Genomic DNA, 25,686 nt, shown 5'->3' with positions numbered 1-25,686 from the left:
CGTTGTAAAAACTGCTATTATAAGTCTAAACATGAAATTATTACTTATCATGCAAATTGTGATAAAGCAGTGTCTGACTGGCAGGCTGTGCATGCGTCCTCCCTGTGTCAGTGTCTGACAATTGTTCTCCATAGCGGAGACACTGTAAACAGTCAGAAAAATCTCAAATCCTTCCTGAGAAAAAATATATATGCTTTTTTTTCAGCAAAATAATGCTTATTGTTTATAGCTGTTGGTTGCAGAATCTCACAATGCGCAATTTTATTGGACATGACTTGCAAGTTGTTTTTGTCACTAGTTGACTTGGTTTTATATTTGAGTAGTCAGCTGATATATTCTTTAAAAAAAAAAGTAATATTTTGTTTATTTATACAGTACACTATTCATTTTATTATTATATTGTAGCTATTTTTTTTTTTATTCTTCGGAACCCTGACTCTGGCACCTCGTGGAGGTTGTCTGCTTCTTAAGACCTCACTTTTGGGTTTGTACATTCAAGTTTCTTCTAAACTAAACAAAGTTAATGCTAATCAAGTTGTTTGTTATCCTTATATCCAAATGACAATTGATAAAGGACCGAGTTGTTAAGCAGAATTAAAAATGGAATCGCAACCGGAAAAATGTTATCAATTCCCATCCCTAGTTGTAACTTCCCCTAAGCTCATCATAAACAATCATGCAGTCGATCGTGTGGGACTTCTTCACTGTTTCAGCGCAAACATTTCTGCAGGGAGGGGAAAAATATATCGCAGATAAAACATCAAACCTTATCAGCCACACGAAACGCTGGTTGACTGCCAAGTGCTCGAGCCAGACGAGTCTGCAACTGGATGTGACATCACGAACCAAGGTACTAAAATATGGAACCGTTTAATTCTACATGAATCGATACTTGGTAGTGCCGACGGGATTTGGTTGGTACTAACAAAAGTACTAAATTCGGTACCCATCCCTAGGTACATTGGGATGTGTTCCGACAAAATAATTTTAATTTACAATAAATGTGCAAGTAGTTGTATGTGTATATAACATAAATTTGCGACATTAAGATTCTAATTTATTTATTTATTTTTTACTCACCAACCAGTCAGACAGACTCAGTCATACTTAACAGATGAGTCTCAAATGTTTTATTTAGAAAATAACAAAACAAATTACAGCTGAGAAGAGTTAGCTCCTGAATTTATTGTAATGACTGCAGATAAGGGGCAGCAAGGTGAAACAGGGGTTAGTGCATGTGCCTCACAATACAAAGGTCCTGGGTTCGATCTTTCTGTGCGGACTTTGCATGTTCTGCCCGTGACTGCGTGGGTTCCCTCCAGGTACTCTGGCTTCCTACCAGCTCCAAAGACATGCACCTGGGGATAGGTTGATTGGCAACACTAAATTGGCCCTAGTGTGTGAATATGAGTGTGAATGTTGTCTATCTATCTGTGTTGCCCTGTGATGAGGTGGCGACTTTTCTAGGGTGTGCCCTGCCTTCCGCCTGAATGCAGCTGAGATAGGCTCCAGCACACCCACGCCACCCAAAAAGGGACAAGTGGTAGAAAATGGATGGATGGACTGCAAATAAGACAAACATATATACAACATGACTCTAAATGCTGCTGTTCCCACTTGCTTGGTTAAATTTAATACACTGCAGAAATTATATAATTATGGTCAAGTATCACATTAATTGAACGGTTTTGCTTCACTGCCTCCTCCACTGTGCTTCAGGACATCTAGCCTATGTTACGGTCCAACAGTTTTTCACTGTCAGCAATTTTTCACCACACAAACCACTGCAGCCTTTTTATGTGTGTTTACACGACCCCTACCCCTTTAAAGGGGGTCACATTATGCAAAACCTACTTTTCTTACCTGTTCTTGTGTATTCGGGATCCACCGCTTTCTGTTACTTTTTTTGTCTGAATACCTGTCTCAAATATTTGAATTCAAACAATGGAGGGGATAAAGAAATAATTCCAAAACAAGCAGCAGAACTGCTGCTGATGTTAGATTTTATGGATTCTGCTCATAGTAACGTTGATAGTAGTTGTGAAAAGTAAAGGACTGAGCTGTTTATTACAATTTAGAGATACGTTTCTGTGTTTAGGTACCTTAGACACATACGTTCACTTCACCCACTGGAGAGACTCTACTTATCGATTTCTGATTGATTTTTACCCTTGTGTGGTTTGCATAACCAATCAGATGGTGCCGTGGACGGGGTCAATTCCGGAGCCAGAGAGGCACCGCTGCATCTGAGCCAACATAACCAATTTTGTATGGGCCCGTTGGACGGCAGACTCTTGTTTGATGATTGTTATATTTAAAAGGATAGTAATGGTGATATATATTTTTTTTAAATCCGATACTGATGAAAAAAGGCAGATGCCCATATACAGTATGTCACATACAGTTTACAAAAGCAGTTCAAGAGAAGCAACGAACAATTTTCAGTCATGTTGTTGTTATGCTATAATATACATTAGATCAGTGGTCCCCAACCACCGGTCCGGAGACCGGTACCGGTCGGTGAGGCATTTTCTACGGGACCGCACAGAAACATTAATTAATTTATAAACTACCACATTTTTTCCAACTTAATTTTCACCTGTACCAAAAAACACACCAATAAGCTTGTTAATAGATGTATATTACAGCTCCATTTGTTATAGTACATGGGACAATGCACATTAATGGACATATAAAATGTTAATGTGCTAGATTGTAGCCAAAGGCTAATTTTCATCTGCAGTGCCCTGCAGGCTCATTGTATATAACAGGGGTCCTTAACCTTTTTTTACCTCGGGACCCAACTTTTCCACTATGAAGGAGCTCGGGCACCACTCCAATATTAACACTGAATTAGTAATCTTACTCTTGATTTGGATCATATTCAATAATTATATCCAACCTACTTACAGTTTACTATCTTGTCAAATGATATAAAAGCATGTGTTAATCACAAAGATTATATTATTAATTTAACAAATAAACCTTAGGCTTAGGTCAGGCTGATTTGAAAAAGAAGTACTAACCAAATAAACAACACATTTACATACAATATGTGTTATGTTGTGCTAAAATAAATAAACTAAATTAATAATACATATGTTTCTTAACTAAACTGTCAATAAAATTAAATTGCAAATGAAAATACAGCTTCACCACTTTAGTCATAATTTTTGAGCTTAAGAAATTTGCCTATATAGACTGCAGCGAAAAAACACATACCGTATTTTTCAGACTATAAGTCGCAGTTTTTTTCATAGTTTGGCGGGGGGTGCGACTTATACTCAGGAGCGACTTATGTGTGAAATTATTAACACGTTACCGTAAAATATCAAATAATATTATTTAGCTCATTCACGTAAGAGACTAGATGTATAAGATTTCATCGGATTTAGCGATTAGGAGTGACAGATTGTTTGGTAAACGTAAAGCATGTTCTATATGTTATAGTTATTTGAATGACTCTTACCATAATATGTTACGTTAACATAACAGGCACGTTCTCAGTTGGTTATTTATGCGTCATATAACGTACACTTATTCAGCCTGTTGTTCACTATTCTTTATTTATTTTAAATTGCCTTTCAAATGTCTATTCTTGGTGTTGGGTTTTATCAAATAAATTTCCCCAAAAAATGCGACTTATACTCCAGTGCGACTTATATATGTTTTTTTCCTTCTTTATTATGCATTTTTGGCCGGTGCGACTTATACTCCGGAGCGACTTGTACTCCAAAAATTACGGTATATTACATTCTAGGGGCCGCTATGGTTAAGAAACATTAGTATACAGTATATGACATCAACATGCTGTGGACCATCTCTTTGCAAAGAAACATGCCCAGGGCTCCCACTATCCATTTTTTTTCCTTCCAATTTCTACCGCTTGTCCCTTTTGGGGTTGCGGGGGGTGCTGGAGCCTATCTCAGCTGCGTTCGGGCGGAAGGCGGGGTACACCCTGGACAAGTCGCCCCCTCATCGCAGGGCCAACAGAGATAGACAGACAACATTCACATTCACATTCACACACTAGGGCCAATTTAGTGTTGCCAATCAACCTATCCACAGGTGTATGTTTTTGGAGGTGGGAGGAAGCCGGAGTACCCGGAGGGAACCCACACAGTCATGGAGAGAACATGCAAACCCCACACAGAAAGATCCCGAGCCCGGGATTTAACTCAGGACTACTCAGGACCTTCGTATTGTGAGGCACATGCACTAACCCCTGTTTCACCGTGCTGCCCAATACTTCAGCGTTATAGTGAGTTGATTTTTCATGCTCGTTTTTTTGCTGTTTTTATCTGCCTACATTAAACCGGTCCCTGGTGGAAAAAAGGTTGGGGAACCCTGCATTAAATGACAGCTAACGCTAGCTATCCTATTTTTAGGTAACGACACCTAAAGTTAACGCGCGTGCATTACGTAGTGTAGCGCTAAGAGGGTGGGATATACTGTGCAAAATACATGGGAAAGTTAGCTTCTTCTAGACAGCCATCTATCCATCCATTTTCTACCGCTTGTCCCTTTTCTGGGGTGGCGGGGGGTGCTGTAGATATTGGAAACAGCCCCTTTAAAGGGGAACTATACTTTTTTTTTTTTTCCTATCATTCAGAGTCCTGATGTGAGACAGCAAAATGTATGTTTTACTTTTTTAATGCGTTCTAATTCGTAAAATACAGCAATATGGTAGCTAACGATGCAGCTAATGGGAATAATCTACGGCGCCCATAAAGACCTTTAAAAAAATATTCTAAAAACGCCAACAATACTCCATTTACATCTTGTGACCTGAATATTAACCAAGTATTTGCAATATTGTTATTATAAGCTATAATGCACAAAAAATATGCTTAGCAGCGCTGTGATCACAGAGAGCTAACGAGCTTAAGCAGCTACTCTATTGACAGACATACTGAGCTGCTCCAGTGCATCTCCACTGAATTGGTGAAAGTTCATTCTAGATTAATTCCTCATCTAGACAGGAAGATATAAACATCCCATCAGTCAGCATCCCAGTGAGAGCAGACATTGTACAGTAAGTGATTATTTTATTATGTTTGCGGTTTGTATTTCTTGTTTAGCACTTAGCAATACTGCTAGATGATGCTTAATGTTTCACTGAAGCTGGATCTGTTTAACACACAGCTTCTCAAACTTGTAGATCAGGGGACCTCAAACTACGGATCCGGCCCACGGGGTGTCTCAAGTTAAAAATGAAAAAAAATATATATATATTTATTTTTTATTTCTATTTTGTTTTATCTGTCCTGGCCCCCGGCCAATTTTTTTTAACCCAATGCCGCCCCCGAGTCAAAAAGTTTGGGACTCCTGTTGTAGATCATCCTCCATATATTTAGGCTGAAAAATATAAGGTTCTGGATCATCATTTGTCCAAAAGTAGTCTTTGTTGTTTATAATGAAGTCTGCCATGATTAGTAGTAGTTGTTGTTAAAGGGAAAAGCGAACGTTGTGATGCGTCTGTGAAATGAATATGCCGCCGTATGCTTAAAATGATCAGAATATGTAAATATTACATGTTATTATAAATGTCCCTGTTATTACAATAAATATATACTTACAGCATGTAAATAAAACGTTCATGGATGTTTTTAAGAGCGCTAATAGGCGGAATAGTGCGATTCCCATTGGCTCCATTGTTAGTTGATATACACTACCGTTCAAAAGTTTGGGGTCACATTAAAATGTCCTTATTTTTCAATGAAGATAACTTTAAACTAGTCTTAACTTTAAAGAAATACACTCTATACATTGCTAATGGGGTAAATGACTATTCTAGCTGCAAATGTCCGGTTTTTGGTGCAATATCTACATAGGTGTATAGAGGCCCATTTCCAGCAACTATCACTCCAGTGTTCTAATGGTACAATGTGTTTGCTCATTGGCTTAGAAGGCTAATTCAATCAATCAATCAATCAATGTTTATTTATATAGCCCTAAATCACACGTGTCTCAAAGGGCTGTACAAGCCACAACGACATCCTTGATGATTAGAAAACCCTTGTGCAATCATGTTCACACATCTGAAAACAGTTTAGCTCGTTGCAGAAGCTACAAAACTGACCTTCCTTTGAGCAGATTGAGTTTCTGGAGCATCACTATTGTGGGGTCAATTAAACGCTCAAAATGGCCAGAAAAAGAGAACTTTCATCTGAAACGCGACAGTCTATTCTTGTTCTTAGAAATGAAGGCTATTCCACAAAATTGTTTGGGTGACCCCAAACTTTTGAACGGTAGTGTAGATCTGATCAATCCAAGTCTAACCTTCATAGGTTAGTTGACATTTTCTAACGTTTATTTATGGGTTGGAATGCATAAAAAAAAAAAGAAACACAGATGTGTGCGTGTCTCACATAAGGATTGTGAATGATCGGCAAAATACCAAAAAAAGGGCAGTTATCCTTTATGGCTTTGAAAGAGAACGCTAATAAATATATCTTTCAATATTTCAAGCCTTGTTCTGAATTTTCCTCTTCTTTGCTTTCTTTTTGTGCCAGGTCAGACTGACTCGTACACATGAGGTTGGATGATAAATTCCTCCGCTGTTGCCATTTTTAATAAAAACTAGCTTATAATTTTGATGTATGATATTTTCAGTGCCTCGAAAACTACCAACATGTCTCATTCAGCTCGAGGGAGCGAAGCATCAAGTGGTAAATTTGTATCTAAAAAGACAGCCCTCAAAATTACTCATTTTGAAGAGACACTCAAAAAAGGTCTATAAGGCAAAGTGACTGCTGATTTTGACCATTTCAGGGTATGCATACCTCAAGAAAATGTTTTAAATGTAGATAAGAATCATCATATGACCACTTTAAGACAAATTTAGTATTTTGCTGGCTGGTCCTTCTTTTAGCATAAGTGTTGTAAAACACAATTAAAAACCAAACCACGTACAGTGTTAATCTTGACCGGGATGCTATCGTCAGATGCAAAATCGCGCTGGGCCAAATAATGAAACATGTTGCAAAAAACATCTCAAAGATTTGCGCAAAACAAATGTACAGAGTTAATGTTTTTAATGCTGCAGTTAGGATGTACTGATAAACAATATTATTGATAACTGTGGTAGAACTCCCAGCGTTTAGTATTGCCGTTTTGAATTAAAATAACGAAAAACCGTGATTGAAAATCGCACCTTGATAAACTCACGGACGGACTGGCACCAGCTCACTATCTTAAATGCTAACATGAAAACAAGCGACTTTAACATCTTTCCCTATTTATAAACAACATACCCCAATCTAAACATATACAATATAAACACATGTCTGAGCAACTAAGCTTTTCAATTGTACACATTGAACCTACCCGCTGTGCTCTCTTGAAACAGTGTGATCGTTCTGTAATCAGAGGAATAAGAGACATAGGTGTTTTTACAGTGCGTTGAAGGACCCCTGAACAGAGTAGGAAGCGACAACGGCCATCACAAAAATTCAAGAATAATAATATATTTTATTTGATATTCACTTTTTATTTAAATACATCTTAAAATGCTACACTGCAAACCAATATTTAAAACAATAAAAGCTTATCCCAGTGATTTTTAAACTGTGGTACAGGTACCACTAGTGGTACGCGGGCTTCATCTAGTGGTACACCAAAGAATCACTTAATTAAATATTGTAATGACATGACTTGAACCATTATCACAGTGTTAATGTTGAAACGGAGTGTTATATTATAGTGGCTAAAAACATTAAGTATATTTGTTAAATAAAACCTCTGCTTTTTTTAAAAATTAATACTTAGACCTACAATGCTATTGTATTTTAAAGATGGTCATTATAGTGGTACCTGGAGAGTCAAGTGTTTTCTGAGGTGGTACTACTAAAAAACGATTGAGAACCACTGGCTTAGTCAATAAAACAGATACAATACTCAGACTAAAAACACTATCAGTAAAGGATAAGAAACACAAAGCATGCAAAATAGTGGGTTTCCTAACAGTGTGTGTATTTTTTTAGTTATTAAAAATAAAAATAACTTCTTCAAATGATTTCAGTGCGTGCATATGACCTTTTTGAGCACATTCAACAATACCATGATACTGCGCTCTCTTGTAGTTGTTGCGTTTTTCTTGTTTAAAAAAGAGAGCACAGTCTACCAAGTCAAATTCCTTGTGTGGTATTTTTACCACTTGGCCAATAAAGCTGATTCTGATAATATTGGTAACTGTGACAATGTTGGTCACGATAACTGTGATATTAAATTTAATAACATTACAGCCTTTGCGGCAGCCAAATTTCAAATTGTACATTAAGTTGTTTGAATTTTGAGGTTTGTAGTATTTAAATATCATATCAGGTAACTATATTTCTAAAGCCAAAGTCCAATAAATATAGCGTTAGTAAAGTTACAAACATTGCATAGCATTCTTTTCAAGTGTCACACAGACATTACAATGTCCTTGTTTATTTGATGGAGGAGAGATAGCTGCTGTAAAATCCAGAGGATCTAGAAGACACATTTAATGAAGAGCCAGCTGTCTCATTAAGCCACTTACAGCAATACGAAGCAGGAACCCAAACAATCCCTGAAGCCTGAGAGAGAAAGTACTGAGCTCATTAAAAGCAGACAAACGGCTCAGTTCGAGACAGACCGCTTTAAACTTGAGGAATCAAATAACTCAGATGGCAACATTTTCCAGTCTTAGACCATTTAAAAAAACCTCAAAGAGACTAAATTGTATAAACAGTATTGATCCATGGCAAAGAATGGCAATATGTCTTAGTCCCCTTCCTCCAAAGTCCACAGGCACCAAGAAACTAAAGCGGTGAAAAGGAAGCCAAAACTAAGGTCACGTAAAAGACTGATATTTCTCCTGAGGCAACAAGATCCCGTTGCTTGTAAGGAGGAACTAAACTTTGCAGTAGCGGCGGTGAATCAACCGGATGATTGGAAATCAGAGGCAAGCACTCACCACACAGCATGGGGAAATTACAGCTGAATCAACTATGGAGGGGCGAGCAATCACCAAGTCATGTGTGCCCTTAGTCATCACTGACAGATGCTTGATCTCAGGAAAAATATTTTAGTTTGTCTGTTTTTACACTGAAGTAAATGTATAAAAAACTTAAAATGAGCAGGAAACATGAGCAGTAGATCAACTAAATCTTTTGAATAAACAATGATTTGTGAATAATACCATGTATTAAACATAAGGTCAAGACTGATTTTCTTAATGGCAGACTTTTCACTCCTAACCTTCAATGGAAGATTCATTTATTTGCTATTGAGGGAGTATGACCTTTTCAGATTCATGGATAGGTTGATTAGGAACACTAAATTAGCCCTTGTGTGTGAATGTGAGTGTAAATGTTGTCTATCTGTGTTGGCTCTGTGATGAGGTGGCGACTTGTCCAGGGTGTACCTTGCCTTCCACCCGTGTGCAGCTGAGATAGGCTCCAGCACCCCTGTGACTCCGAGAGGGACAAGCGGTAGAAAATGGATGGATGGATGAACTACCCTTACAGTGTTTTACTAAAGCACATCAAAAATCTCACAGTCTGTTTGAACACGTTCTCCTTGTGCTTAGTCACAATCACCATCTCCCCACGTTTGTTATCATGCCCAATTGCTCCTTGTTTTTTGCCTCCTTGTTATTTTGTGCTACTCACTCGGCCACCTGGAACCCTCAGATGTCTTGCTTGATTCCAGCATCCACCATCTTAGTTGCTGCTGGTGTGTCATTGGGCAAGACACTTCACCCCCACCAATAATGAATGTATGGGTTTCCCAATATAAAATGCTTTGAGACAATTGTGAAAAAGCGAGTTATAAATATAATGAATTAATTAATTCAGTCATATAATTTCATTCTTTCATTACCCGCGCAGCCCGAGAGAGCTTAAACAGTCCAAAAGTGTTTATTGCCATTAAATGCACATTTGCACATGATAGAATGAGACATGCACTAAGGTCCCAACACAATATAAGCTAGCAATAAAATATAACAAGAAGACTATCTTTAAAAGACAGACAGAAGCCAAACTTGTAACATTCACAAAAAAAGATATTCGTCCACAAGATGACACCAATGTAGCATAATAAAGTGGTATTAAAGTTATCTGGTAAATATGTTGGTAAAAATTGTGCAGCCTTAGACTCACAATTTATACATACATTTTCAAAGGTGGAGCTTAAAACTGAAGAGAGTGGTAAACTACAACTGTTACTTACTGTATGGAGCCAGAAAACTGCCAGTAAGATTTGGTATTTTTTTTTTTTTTTTTGTAGGGGTGTAACGATACGTTTTAAGAACAATTCAATTTGACTCAGAATTTGTTGTTGCCGATACGATTCAGGGACGATATTGTCTTTTTTTGTTTTAAGAATGACACGATCTAAAACGATTTAGTAACTTTTTAACTTTTTTTGTTCAATCAACCAGTAGGACTGTGAAATCAATCCTGGATACTGGACACTGCTAGGGACATTTCTTATATTCTCGTTATTTCTTGTAAGGTAATTATGCATAAATGAATTATGAAACAAACAGGCAAGTAAACAACAATTAATGGCTAATGCATTTACATCTTATTTGAATAAAGTGCAAGCAACACTTTAGGTTTAATTAACAAGGGGAAACTATTTCTGCTCTCACTTTCAATATTCAAAACATTTTCAATAAAATTACAGTAACCAACAATTCAACAGTATATTTACCTAATACATCTGCTTTTATTTTTCAACATAAAATAGTACAATGTTAATATCAAACTACTTTTACCATTGTTTTTTGACATAGAAATAAGACTATTACCAAATAAAATAATATAAAAAATTAAGTACAACAAAATCTCTTCGGGGTTAAATGATCAGTGGTTTGACCCGCTAATACTCTTTACCATTTCTGGCCACAATACTACATATGGATGGCTCCTTTAAACATGCTCAAGTCTGCCGTTTTCAAATCTAATGTTTTCCTTTTTCTAGTATTGATCGATTGCATTTTAAAACTATGTTGGATCGATACCTATCTTCTGGAAGGCAAACTTTCCAAGTACAGATCAAAGCTGTTGAATCTAAGGAATATAAATCAATATATCAATTAATCGTTCACCCCATGTTTTTCAGTGTCCATCTTCATATTATTTACACAGTTATTGTTTTTGTGAGTATCACAGTTTTCATTTTCAACTTTACACTTTTCAGATTCGCTACTCTTTTTTACTATTTAAACTTACTGGCAGCGATTTCATAAGGCACCTAGCTACCTGCTGCTATATAAGTTAAAGTTAAAGTACCAATGATTGTCACACACACACTAGGTGTGGCAAAATTATTGTGAGAGATTGTTTAACTGCACTCAAGCAGCCAAAAGTCTTATTTATTTTCATTTGCAGCTAAGTCAGCCCCTTTTGTGAACCGCTCAACATGACAAGATTAGAACATATTGACGTAACTAATTAAAGTAAAATACAGACATCCCCATAACTTCAGCTTTATTTAGACATTTGGTTTTCCTCCAAGCCCAAGTACAAGCATCTCCATCCGGGTAAACTTGGTGTTCAAACAAGTTCATACCCCATTTTGTCCATTTTACAATTGTGCACAAAATCGGTAATTGGAAAAATTATTTGTTATCCATTTTTTTCCTTTTGGATTGGGAAACTAATATGGTAGAATTTATTTACTGTAGGTAGTAGTCTGTAATAACAATGGCGGTAGCCAACTAATTATTCGCTCCTCTACTCAAAACCTGGATGCGCATTCATACAGTGTAAGACCCGCCCACAGCCCACCTCCCTTCTACGTGAAATCGCTGCCAGTAAGTTTAAAAAAAAAAAAAAAAAGAGACGCTGTTAAAACCTGTGAGACACACAAATACGATAATGTTGTAAAAAAAAATTTTTAAAAATATATACAGTATATGAAGATTGGCATTGAAAAACATGTCATGATAAAAATAATAGCCACCAAAAATTTGGTGTTTTTTCAATGTTTGTAATTTTAAAAATTTTTATTCAACATGTTACAATGCCAAAACGTATTTGGTGCCAATACAATTTCTTCTACAATGCCATTTTTTTAATACCATAACTTTACTGGCAGTGTTTTGGCGCCGTAGTTATTCTTATATAAGGTTTATGTCTGTCAAGAAAACGAACAACAACAAAGTAAATCAACCTCCCTCAGCCAAGCATGATTTTTTAGTACAAAACAAAATTAAAAGCAAAGCACAGCAACAAAGAATAGTTGATAAACCTCACCAACTGCCATTTTGCAACATCCTCTCATAGTCAGAAATTGGAGGTACTGCATGACAGATCCTTCAGCAAAATATGCAAATAAAGCAGCTGCAGATGGCTTTACAGCACATAAATGTTTTATACACATCTTGATGATGCATGCAATGACAGGTATTTTTTTCAAAACATTCTGTAATAGCAAGTATGGTATTATTATGAATAAAATATTATAAATTATGAATAATTATATCAGGGTTTCCTCTACATGCAATTGATCTTGGCACCCTGCCACGTCAAAATAAAATCCACCACGCTCTAAAAAATAAGTAGTTTTTTTACGTGAAAAGAACTTTAAGTAATATAATGTATACATGGATATATATCGCCTATTATTTGCGCACTATTGACAAGTGATGCAACGAAAATTCAGCCACTGAAAAAAGACTTAAATTACCGAAACAGCATTACAGAAACAGGATGTTGTGACGTGTAGGCAAGACGCACGCCATTGTCTGGAGCAGTGGCAGCAAGTCTTCAATGTGGGCTTACTTGAAAATATCCGAGATATACCCGCAGACACCAATCTACAACATGTGTAACTCAAAAGGACAGCGGCAGCTTTTAAGGAGAGAAAATGTAGCTGAAGCAGCACAAAGCAAGTGTGACATCAGGCTCGCTGCAGATCTTGCTGTTCATCATGCACATTGAGTGACAGATGTAAAGAGTCTCCAGTAACACCAGAAAAAGATGCCATAGTGCATGTACATTTTACAATAAGCAGCAACAAATAATACATTTTAGCAAAACGATATAATAAGAGAAAGAATATATGTTCATATTAATTAATATTAAGACAGATTTGTTTTTAAATGTATATATAAAATTTTTAAAGAAAATATATGTATCAACGCTGATTATGCAAATTATATGATGTTATATTGACCACGCCCTAGCCAGCTCCCCATTACCACTGGTATATTGGCAATCTGGGGAAACCCTGTATATAGAATATGCTATCGTTTCATAATTGTATTTATTGATGTATTGTATACAGTGCGTTTAGTTTATGCCACTTTATAGCTGAACTGTGTAATAGAATAAGAGTAAAACATAATATATAAATCTTACTTCTTTATGTATAATATTGGATCAGAAACATTTGAAAACATACTGATCAAACTCAAAGTTAAATTTCCTACATACAGATGTTGAAAATAATAGATGATATATTACAAAGTACAAGTACCATAGAGAATAGAAATCAGCATCTTGCCAGATGCACATGCACAAAACAAACGCAAATACACTTTCTCATATACTTACAAGAGCAAGCCTGTGTTTTTAATCCTCTTTCTATTTTCCCCTTAGACCTTGTAGGACAAAATAGCAATTGAATAGACTGTCCTATTCAAAAATGGAGCCCCTTCTAGGAGAAAAAACAGAATTAAGGGCTCACAGAAAGAGAAACCTGACAGTGAGTAAGAAGGCGAACGAAGAGGAGCGAGTACTGGTGAGAATGTGGTAGTGGGGGAGAAATACATGGATGTGTATCGCGACCAGGAGACTGGAAGAAGGAAGGAGGGGTGGAAAAGCAAGCAAAGCAAGTGTGATGAAAGTGTTTCTGATCTTTCCGCCCTCTGTCTCTGATTCAGGACCATGGATAGAACACGGACAAAAAACATATTACATTGGAATAGGGTCAGTATAGATATTCATAATGCATAAACCAATAAAATAAATGAAGGATTAGCTTAATCACAAACATACACAAACTGTATGTAGACCCGTTTTAAGCATATCGCCAAAAGGTTTACATTAAAACTAAATTGATCAAAAATGCACAAATAATGATGGTTCAGTTTTTTACCTTTTAATCCCTTTTTCTTACAAACAACAGAACATTGAGGTACAATAATAACAACAATAATAATAATAATAATAAAAAGCAAACATTAAAATTACACTTATTTTGAGAATTATGTAATGATACACTTGGTGATAGACAAGCTGCCATATTGGACACATATTTTTTTTAATTTTTCCAGTAACTTTAAAGCACAGCCACTAATGAGAGGGAGAGCCTCGCAGAGACACCGTATTATGGAAGCAAGGGGAAACAGTGCCACCTGCTGAACAAATGGATGACAGTACAATTTGGCTCCTTAGAATCCTGTCCAAGCCTGATATAAAAACAAGGTCTAAGGAGAAAGGTTACTAAATAAAAGCTAAGGCTGTGATTACACAGGATCAAAAAGCTGAATCAGTCACAATCCGTTCAGAAGAAAAAGATGTTGTGGCTTCCGTATTCTATGAAAGTATCCTAAGTTTAAAATATGAAAGTATCCATTTTCTACCGCCTGTCCCTTAAGGGTCGCGGGTGTGACGAGAGTCTATCCCAGCTGCATTTTGGCGGAAGGCGGGGTACACCCTGGACAAGTTGCCACCTCATCACAGAACCAACACAGACACAAAGTCCAATAAACATAATTCTAAGTCTTAAAACTGGTTTCATCCACTTGTGATGAAGTGAGACTTTGTGCTGTGAGTCACGCACTTCACATGTGATCAATAGCAGCCATCTCCTCTCAATAGGAAGTGGGAGGTTGATGAACAGAGATAACTTGTCAATGAAGTGTGTTTGTGGCAAGTGTGATTCTGAATGTCTGATTCTGATAAGAGCCTACAAAAACAAAGTCCCCTGCTGTGCAAACATAAACACTAGCCTTTAAAGGCCTACTGAAACCCACTACTACCGATCACGCAGTCTGATAGTTTATATATCAATGATGAAATCTTAACATTGCAACACATGCCAATACGGCCGGGTTAACTTATAAAGTGCAATTTTAAATTTCCCGGGGAACTTCCGGTTGAAAACGTCTATGTATGATGACGTTAGCGCGTGACGTCAATGGTTGAAACGGAAGTATTCGGACACATTGTATTACAATACAAACAGCTCTGTTTTCATCGCAAAATTCCACAGTATTCTGGACATCTGTGTTGGTGAATCTTTTGCAATTTGTTTAATGAACAATGGAGACTGCAAAGAAAAAAGCTGTAGGTGGGATCGGTGTATTAGCGGCTGGCTGCAGCAACACAACCAGGAGGACTTTGAGTCGGATAGCAGACGCGCTATCCGACGCTAGCCGCCAACCGCATCGATGATCGGGTGAAGTCCCTCGTCGCGCCGTCAATCGCTGGAAACGCAGGTGAGCACGGGTGTTGATGAGCAGATGAGGGCTGGCGTAGGTGTAGCGCTAATGTTTTTATCATAGCTCTGACGAGGTCCCGTAGCTAAGTTAGCTTCAATGGCGTCGTTAGCAACAGGATTGCTAGGCTTCGACAGGCGGCACAACATTAACCGTGTAGTTACAGGTCCAGTGTTTGGTTCGGTGTCTCCTGATAGTAGTATTGTTGATCTTCTGTCCATCCTTCCAGTCAGGGGCTTATTTATTTAGTTTCTATCTGCATTTAAGCACAATGCTATCACGTTAGCTCCGTAGCTAAAGTGCTTCACCGATGTATTGTCGTGGAGATAAAAGTCACTGTGAATGTCCATTTCGCGTTCTCGACTCTCATTTTCAAGAGGTATATAGTATCCAAGGTGGTTTAAAATACAAATCCGTGATCCACAATAGAAAAAGGAGAAAGTGTGGAATCCAATGAGCCCTTTTACCTAAGTTACGGTCAGAGCGAAAAAACATACATCCTGCACTGCACTCTAGTCCTTCACTCTCACGTTCCTCATCCACAAATCTTTCATCCTCGCTCAAATTAATGGGGTAATCGTCGCTTTCTCGGTCCGAATCGCTCTCGCTGCTGGTGTAAACAATGGGGAAATATGAGGAGCCCTTCAACCTGCGACGTCACGCTACTTCCGGTACAGGCAAGGCTTTTTTTATCAGCGACCAAAAGTTGCGAACTTTATCGTCGATGTTCTCTACTAAATCCTTTCAGCAAAAATATGGCAATATCGCGAAATGATCAAGTATGACACATAGAATGGATCTGCTATCCCCGTTTAAATAAAAACAATTCATTTCAGTAGGCCTTTAAAGATCATTAATTCACAGCTACTTTAAATTATCATCTTTTTTTAGCAACAACTTAACATACTACTTCAATAAGGGATTGTACCCAGGGCCGACTTAACCTAAGAGGGGTGCTGAAGGGGTTTTGGCCACCGCCAAACCTCAACCTCCCCAATGACACTCTCCAGAACTAAAAATACCCCCCCAAACCTAAACACTATGAATGCCAATAATTTCATTCCACCGTGAAAATCGGGGCCCCTGATTGGGTGGGGGCCCCAGGTCAGCCCCTGCAGTCATGCGGTCATGATTGTACTCATCATGCAGCTATTTCAACCATTATGTATAATAAAGCAAATAAAGCTGGGGTCAATTAAGTAGAGGTGGGTTGTCTGTATAGCTGTATGAGCTATAGCTATTAAACAATATAGTAAATATTAGGGATGTTCTGATCAACATTTAACTCCCTGATTTTTTTGCCCACAGATCCAATCCAAATTCCAGTCCCGATTCGATTCTTTGACAATAGATTATATAACTGAAATATTTTATAGCGAGTAACTTAAGTAGACACAAAAACACATTTTTAAAAAGCTTGCCTTATTAAATTTAGAATTTGCTGTCATTGTTGTAAATCAGATTCTGATGCATTACATTTGTGGTATTGAACACTACATGTAATTTTCTTGAAAAGGGTCATGAATGTGTATTTCTTACATTAAAAACACTTCGTTGTGGTCTACATAACATGTAATGGTGGTTATTTGGTAAAAATTTAGAATAGATGATGTTTTACCGACCGTTTACAACACGCTTTCTTCAGGCTTCGCCGTTTTGTGGGCGGTCTTATTTACGTGCCTCCACTTCGACAGCGTCTTCTCCCTGTCAGCCATGTTGTAGTTTTTAGTGCTTCCATAGCAAGTCAACAGACAGATATAGGTTTCAACTGTAAGTTAATTTGTATTGGAAATGGCAACAGCAGAGGATGCATGTGCATGTATGAGCCAGTCTATCCCACAAAAAGAGGATAAAGAAAAAGAAGGAGCTTATTGACTATAGAGGTGGGGGAAATAATCGATTTTAGATGCATCGCAATTTGGACATGGATGATTATTGAATCGATTAGTAAACGTCAATAATCGATAATCGATTTATTTACTGTAAATAAAGTAATGGAGACAGTTTATGTTCAACCCACCGGTGTGCTCAATTTGGCCTGCGAGACGTCAGGAGTTTGCTAAGGAATTTAGCCGCAGGGAGATTTCAATTTGTTTCAAAAATCAGTATAATGCTACTGTTTTATCACCATCTTGTAGACAAGAGTCATTCAGGTCTATGAACACTTGTCATGCTTTTAACAGAACAGAAATGCAGCATTTACTCATATGATCCAATGCAAACAACCTTCTCTTCGTCATGGTGCAAAAAAAAATAAAAATCGACGAATCCATGTTTGGCGCATTTAAGCTTCTAGATATTTCTGATTGATTACAAAACTTTAAGGAGGTTGTCACAAAAGTAAACAAGGTAAGAGGACAACTTTCACATACTCTTAATCATACAATTATATCAATATAAATATATAATTTTTTTTAGCCCAATGCAGCCCCCAGGGGAAAAGTCAGGACCTGGGGTGACCACTCCTTATGCATCAGTAGGTGACGTCCCTGCGCCCCGGCGTGTCTACATGCAAGATGATCCCCTGCCGGCCCCACTATGGACTGGACACTTACATTATTAACTGTAACCACTCGGCATCCATTGCACTGGTCACCCAGGGGTGGATCCCGACATCTGCGGTCGCTTCCAAGGTTTCTCGTTGTTTCCATTGGGTTGAGGTTTTCTTGCCCTGATGTGGGATCTGAGCTGAGGATGTCGTTGTGGCTTGTGCAGCCCTTTGAGACATTTGGGATTAAGGGCTATATAAGTAAACTTTGATTGATGATTGATTGAAGTTTAGACACCCCTGATTTAAATAATTTGGGTTTTGCCCTTCCTGTATCTAGAAACGTACTCCCCGACTATGAAAACAATAACAAAAACAACCAAAAAAAAGATTTTGTAATGATATGAACAAGAAAAAAAAACAATTGATCTAATACATTCAGTATTATTTACGTACTGATCTATACTAGGTATTGATTGTACAGATTGTATGTATTGTATTGATCACTCCTACTTTACATTGAAGCTTTAGCGGTTAGCTTCTTGTGTTGTCCTGCTTGGTGTGTTTGTGTAGTAGGAATGTAAAGATATGAAAATGTATTATCATGGTTATTGTGACCAACATTATCCCCGTTTTCATTATCATTGCTGTATTGTTGAGTGTGCTCAAAAGGAAATCATTTGACCAAGTTATTTTTTTTCAATACCTTAAACAAATAGACCCTTAAAAAAAACTACTATTTTGCATGTTTTGTGTCTATTAGGCTTCACTGATAGTGTTTAGTATTTTATCTTTTATTTGTTTTAATTGCTAAGCTTTTGTTGTTTTAAATATTGATTTGTACTGTAGCACTTTAAGATTTATTTAAATGAAAACTGCGTAGCAGGTAAAATCTATTCTTAATACTTATTATTTCTGGCGGTCGTTGTAGCGTCCAACTCTGTTTACGTCTCTTTTCCTCTGCTTATAGAACAATCACTGTGTTCTAAAAGAGCATAACTTTTAGGTTCAATTGCAAAAATGCATAATTAAATACCTTAATTTCGATATAAAACGCTAAAACTAACTAGGAGTGCTAAAAAAAAAAATCGATTTACATCCAAATCAAGATTTTTATCTATTCGTATTCTAAATCGATTCACAATTTTCGAGAATAGATTTGAAAAAAATAAAATACAGTTTTTAAAGAAGCAATTTTTGGATAAAAAAATAGACAACTATAATTGATATTATTATTATTATTATTACTGATGTACTGTTTTTCCTTTTTTTTTGTATTTTAGTAAAATTATATTTAATAAATATTGTATAATATTGTATGTCTTCTCAAATGCATTGTAAATTTTTAGTATTGTAAAGCTGGGATTGGTTTGAAGATGGGGTTGCTCAATTTTATTTTACTGCCCGGTAGATTGATTAACGTTTTGGGATTTTTGTTTAAATAACATTTTGACAATACATTTAAAAAATATGTTTTGTGGGGGGGCCAACACAGCGCTTATAAGTCATACGTCAGCAGCCAAGAAAAGCTTTTATAACATGTTTTTAAAAGGTTTTATTATCACTTATATACTAAATAATCAGGGACGAGAACCTTGCAACCTTGAAATCGACACCCCAAGAGTCGGAATCGAATCGAATCATTAGGTGCCCAAGGATTCCCACCTCTAATACTGACCGTTGGGAGTTTTACCACGGTTAACATTATTACTGTTTATCGTTACATCCCTATTGTGTAACATGCGTAGCCATTCATTTTCCTCTAGACTTTCAGTAATAATGCTGCTTGGAAGAAAGTTTTTCAGCAAGGTGGTAAGGATTAGTATCTTAGAAATGTATTTGCACTGTGGATTGATTCATTGCAAGTTGGTCTCAAATATGAACCGGTGTTTTGGTAAGACACGCACCCTCCTGGAAATCATGCAACTCTTGCATTTGTGTAACAAGTAATCCGAAATGTAATGGTTTCTCCCTGAGCGTGCATCTCTTTTAAAGGAATCTTTCACGTGAGTACAATCTTTAGCCATGTAAACATTCAGACAAAGCTGTGGTGAAGATCGGCTGGGCTCAGTTAAAAAAATATGGGCCCTGATCCAATCCCATGATTGGCGTCAGGACATCTCGAGTATTTACTTTAGATTATGAATATACAGTACAACAAACACCTTAAGATACACATTTACAGGAAACTGGGGCTAAAAAGGGTTGCAAATCTACATGGAGTGATTTGACTTTCAAAAGCGAGGTCAGAGGAATATTTAGCCCTATTCACTCTGAAGTTTCTCTGTGGCAAAAACTCGTTGGTATAAATCGTGTGAAAAGACTGGAGGAAAAGGTCCTTTCATTCTCCTACAGCTATGGGAAATGGTCTGCTGTCATGCTGCATGAAAAGCAAACCTGCTCATTTGCTTTTTGGTGATGATACTTGGCTGCCCTCATCTGGCTCAAGCTGGAATGTTAACAGTGTAAAAGAAGTACAATGCCAGTGAAAACATCACCTCTGCTGAATTTCCATCATCAGGGCACAATGGAGAACAACATCGCCCCAAAAATCCAACATAAGCAGCTACTGTATATGATAATTGAGTCAATATGGTTACAAAGAGCAGGTAGCATAATAACAAATCCCACTTTAAACACAGCTATGTTTGCTTGGCCTGTACCAGCCAAGCCTTTATTTACTCAGATTACAGTAGATTCCTTTATCAATCATGAGTAGGGTGGGTCTACTCTTTTGATTCCAACATAGAGATTCACTTTCCATAATTAAGTAGTTAGCTGCACTTACCAGACAGGTTGGGTGTCATACGGATGGCTTTAGCTTTGGCTAACTCCAGCGCCGTCACCCACCGCTGCCGCTCCACTTCGGTGCTAGCTTTCAGGTGGTATGTGCGGCCGCCGCTGCTCAGTACAACATTGCAGGCGTCCTCTGTGTCGATGTGAGCAGTGGCTAGGTTGATGGTTCCACGGCATGTGTGTGCCATCTCCGCCTGTGTCCTGCAACAGAAAAGATGCATGGAGCGTGAACGACCGGAAATATTCTATGTATGCTCCTGTGGGCTGAGGGTGTCTAGAAAACAAGGACAGCGCCTGTCCCCAAAGGCAAACAAAGAATAACAGTGTGAGCAATGATAGAACAAAGTGTGAATGGCAAAAGGGACAGCAAAGCAACCAAGCAAGTGAAGCCAAACTGTAGTAACAAAACTAAAGCAAATAACTACACTGTGTTATTAATATGTATCATGACTTGTTTGCAAATACACTTCTTGTGACTTGCTAGATCTAATTTGTTCAACTAAAAACCTTGACAACTTTGTGGTACGTTGGCTGACACGCACTGCTGCCGGCGAAAGTTGTTCCATAATTTCCCATTGGAGAAAGGAGTGCATGGACGCTTTATTGAACTAACATCCTCGACCAAAGTGAAACATCACATGGTGAAACGGTTGTTTCAAATTAAACGACAAATCTCTCACATGACCACAAAAACTGTAATTTAGGAGCAAGTATCATGTGGCTCCTCTGTGAGAGATAGTACTCATTCATTCATTCCTGAGCGTGTCCTCGATACCAGCTCTAGGACACTGACAGGATGGCGTCTCACTCAATATGTCGGGTACCCAGGAGTTCTGCCATGCGCTAACTCCCATTACACAGCTTCTAATCCAGAACAAGTGATGTACTTAACAGTCTTAAGAGAGACAAGGCTACAATCGGGGGGAAGACAAGCTGTGTGGACAACGGACGTTTTGGCTTTAACAGTTTGATGTACAGTGCCTGCGTAAATAGGTCAACAAAGCTGGATGAGTGAGAGAAGATCCAGGTCTACTCAGTAGGGAGGCAGGGCCATGCAAAGACCATGAATTTGTACAGTCATGAAAGCTAAACTACAATACAGTCAGTGGCACTGTGGTGCTAGCAGGGGGAAGGATGTGCCGAGTGACAAGACTGTTAGTAAGCTGGGTTCCACCTGTCCTTTCTCATAAAACACATATTGGCTAATCTGGAGCATGTAATAACACTGAACATGCTGACAGTGCATACAGGGACAGGGTGAGGAAATTACCAACAACACCCAGCTGGAGAATGCAGATAAGCTTGTTATAACTGACACAATATGATGGAAGAGAACTGGACAAACATTGATTGCTAATACAAGACAAGAAAGTCAGAGCAAACAAAAAAAGGACATAAGCGTACGAGCAATTGGTGATTGCTGCAAAGGAAGCTCAGCTTTAGCCCTAAAATGATAACATAATAAGTGGTCAAATATGTACTTTACATTTCATTGGCTAAATATGCGCTAAAATGCATTTACCTTTGTTCATGATCAGCTACTTTCTTTTCATTCATTGTAGTTGCGTCAGTGGAAACTGAGCGTCCATTGACTGTAATGGGGGAGCATTGTTCTACTGAAGCCAAACTACACAAATGGATATATGGATAAATGCATGGCATTGTTCCGCCCATCTGACGCCGAGCGTCTCTAGAAGTGCATGGTGAGTGGGCTTGGACTCGGCTGGCCTGGAAGCCAGGCTTCCTCCGCATGTTGAATTGTTGATCTGCGTAAGGTTAAATCCCTTTTTGATTGGCAGGAAAATTAACATATCAGCAATTTTGAAATATAAAAAAATGGCAGAGCATTTTTCAAGTTTCATTCTTTTTGTTCCAAGTTGATATGGAGAATTTTACAAAGTGGCGTTTTCTTTGTGAAAACTAGCTATAGTGGTCTGCGACCCGCGGCTCTGAAGCCACATGAGGCTCTTTCATGCCTCCGCCCTGGCTCCCTTTGGCTTGCCTTTGAAACAAAAATGTCAATAAATAATTGTTTTTATTTTTTTTATTTAGTTTGATTTAAGTTTGGTGTTCTTGTAATATACAAATAAAACATATTTTAATATTTTGTTGATCGAAATGTACACCACAGCCCCTGTGCTTCATCTTTTGCTGCAAAACAATTGTATTGCTTTTAGCGGTCAACCCACGCAAGCTATCAAAGGATAGATTAAAAAAGATAAACATTTCTGATGGAAATAGAACATTTAATGCTTTATGGACAGATTAATTTAATTTCACTATTGACGAGGTTGGTTCACATGTGCGCTCAATATGTGGGGATAAACTAGCAAACAAAACAAAAAAATTAAATGTTCAAAGACATTTTCAAATTTTCAAAACAAACATTATAGCTATAGCATTCGCAGAAAAAACAAACACACAGAATTCACAGAAAAATACACAGCTGAAGAAAGCCGAAAAAGAACAATTTCAGAACTGCTTGGGCAATCTGTTTAGAGCAAATATACTTGGTAAGTCGTTTTCTGTCTAGTGTTTAATTTCATAAATGCTATACCATAAGTGTAATGAAATTGTAAATGGTGTTATCGTCATTTTAGGGATCTAGGTGGGTTTTCTTTTGTGGGAAATGGGCTCAAATGCCTCTTCGTATGCTGAAGGTTGCCGACACCTGGTCTAGCATCTTTATATCTTTTATATGTTATTGGAAACTGTACTTGTGTTCACAAAGTAAAAAAGTAAAAACAGCTTCCAAAACTTGAAAAACCAGAAGCCGTCACTTGTACAAGCTGGCTTTTCCACTGATCATCATGGCCAATATTAGCTCTCTGAACAACAAAATGGACCATACTCATCTAAGATCTATACCCAACAGACTGTGAGTGAAAAGTCTTATTTATACTGTTTTATATTGTTTTATTGTAATCGCATCGAAGAGAAAGGTATACGTCATTTCGATTATCTATATGTACTAACAAAGGCCTGTACCCATGCTAAATTGACAATTGACAAGACTATGGAATCTTGTGTCTCCTCTATACGTTTTTTTCCCCTTAAAAAATGACTAGCGAGATTTTCCGGTGTTGTTGGACACTTTTGGCAACGAACATTAAAGCACTTTACTCATAATTAAGCAAATTAGGTGAGTATGTCATATATGCTCCCGCCCACGCCGCAATTGTAGTGCAGTTCTGTAAGAACTACTGCACTACATTTATTGTACTGTATTGTGATGTCCATGCTTGAAGAGGAACTAAAACCCAAAATATATATTCTTTGAAAAAATATTTTGTCTTTTTACAAGAAACGTCCATGGTTCAATGTTTAGTATCTAGCTTTGTTAACTGTCTTAGTTGAATTAATTGGAAAGTTACACAGTGCTCTTGTGAAACTTATGCAACACCCTGCTGTGGGAACTCAGATAAGGGTTTACTGTTCTATGATGGCAAGCTGAACTGGTAAAAGCATGACTTCAAGGTGCTCAACTCCCAGCTGAGGACTCTCTCTCTTCCGGTTGACAGGAAGTAAAAGTAACAGGCCAGCTCTTCCAAACCATATCCACTGATATGGAAGCTCCAGCAGCATTCAGCCCTTTAATGCCCTATAATCTTCCTTAAAGCAGCCGAACAGATCTAATTTAAGGAGGTGAGTAAGTAGCGCTGAGAGCATTAAAACGAGAAGGGAAAGTCAATTGGAAAATTGAAAATGAAAAAATGAAATAATCTTGGTGAGAAGTGCACAATAAGGCTCTCTGGGCGATTAAGTGAAGAGAGTACAAGGCTGACAAGGCATAAAAGGGCCACCCTTGCCCTGTGAGGCTGAAAAAAGGAATCAATAACAAGTGCAATGGTGCGTCTCAATAAAAATCATTACAAGTAAACAGAGGCAGGTGCTGAGAGTGGCAGTCGAGGCATTGACTAATTATGCTGCCATGTCGCTGCACTTTGCTTTCCCAGCGACGTGTTAGGGTGAAAAGCATTTTCCTTCCACAACAGCAGGCCTTTGGAATCTGAGTGATCTCTCAGATCATTGACTGGCCCTCTAATTGCCCCCGAGTCTTGTCACCACTGATTTATTTCTGATACAAAACAACCTTTTTAAAATGGCCAACTAATACGTATCCCAGGTCTGCTCTTAAATCTATACTGTATCTGACTTTTTAGTATATGAAGACACATTATCATAAAATGTATAACACTAGTATTGCTCAGATCTACCATCATATTTTTCTTACATTACCATATCAGTAAAACATCTGCAGCACACAAGTTTATGATTGTAGTTATTTTTTATCAAATGCACTTGAATACAGTAATTGTATTTATTACAATCCATAGACTTAAGAGTTATAATTTTTTACAGTCTCTTGTTCTCAACATTCTGTACAGTCGTCCCTCGCCACATTTCACTTCAAATATTGCGATTTGACTACATTACGGATTTACTTTTTTTTTCAAGCATATTCCACAACATTTTGCCCTAAATCAGGTATTGTCAAGTATAAAATGGCTAAATGAACTAAAAGTATAAATACTACAGAAGTATTGGCTAACAGACATGACCAAAACAATCAGATCAAGCTGTTCAGTATTGTGGCCATTAATTGGTTCAGCCTCAGACAGCATTATTAAATTGGATTACAAACCTTGTTTCCACATGAGTTGGGAAATTGTGTTAGATGTAATAATAAACGTAATACAATGATTTGTAAATCATTTTCAACCCATATTCAGTTGAATATGCTACAAAGACAACATATTTGATGTTCAAACTGATAAACATGCGTGAGCAAATTGTTGAACAGTTTAAGAAAAACCTTTCTCAACCAGCTATCGCAAGGAATTTAGGGATTTCACCATCTACGGTCCGTAATATCATCAAAGGGTTCAAAGAATCTGGAGAAATCACTGCACGTAAGCAGCTAAGCCTGTGACCTTCGATCCCTCAGGCTGTACTGCATCAACAAGCGACATCAGTG

The 25,686-nt window shown here is 37.6% G+C and overlaps 1 protein-coding gene across 2 annotated transcripts in view; it reads right to left on the bottom strand.

The window, feature by feature from the left end:
* osbp2b (oxysterol binding protein 2b) overlaps positions 1-25,686 on the bottom strand; it is a 92,018-nt gene that overhangs the window by 56,106 nt on the left and 10,226 nt on the right. For both annotated transcript variants that reach the window (XM_062051338.1, XM_062051339.1), the window contains exon 2: positions 20,701-20,909. In XM_062051338.1, coding sequence (XP_061907322.1) covers positions 20,701-20,909 — 209 coding nt within the window. The remainder of the gene's footprint in view (positions 1-20,700; positions 20,910-25,686) is intronic.

This window comes from Entelurus aequoreus, linkage group LG06, assembly GCF_033978785.1.
Source record: "Entelurus aequoreus isolate RoL-2023_Sb linkage group LG06, RoL_Eaeq_v1.1, whole genome shotgun sequence".
NCBI classification, from domain to species: domain Eukaryota; kingdom Metazoa; phylum Chordata; class Actinopteri; order Syngnathiformes; family Syngnathidae; genus Entelurus; species Entelurus aequoreus.
This window is presented reverse-complemented; position numbering and strand designations above follow the sequence as displayed.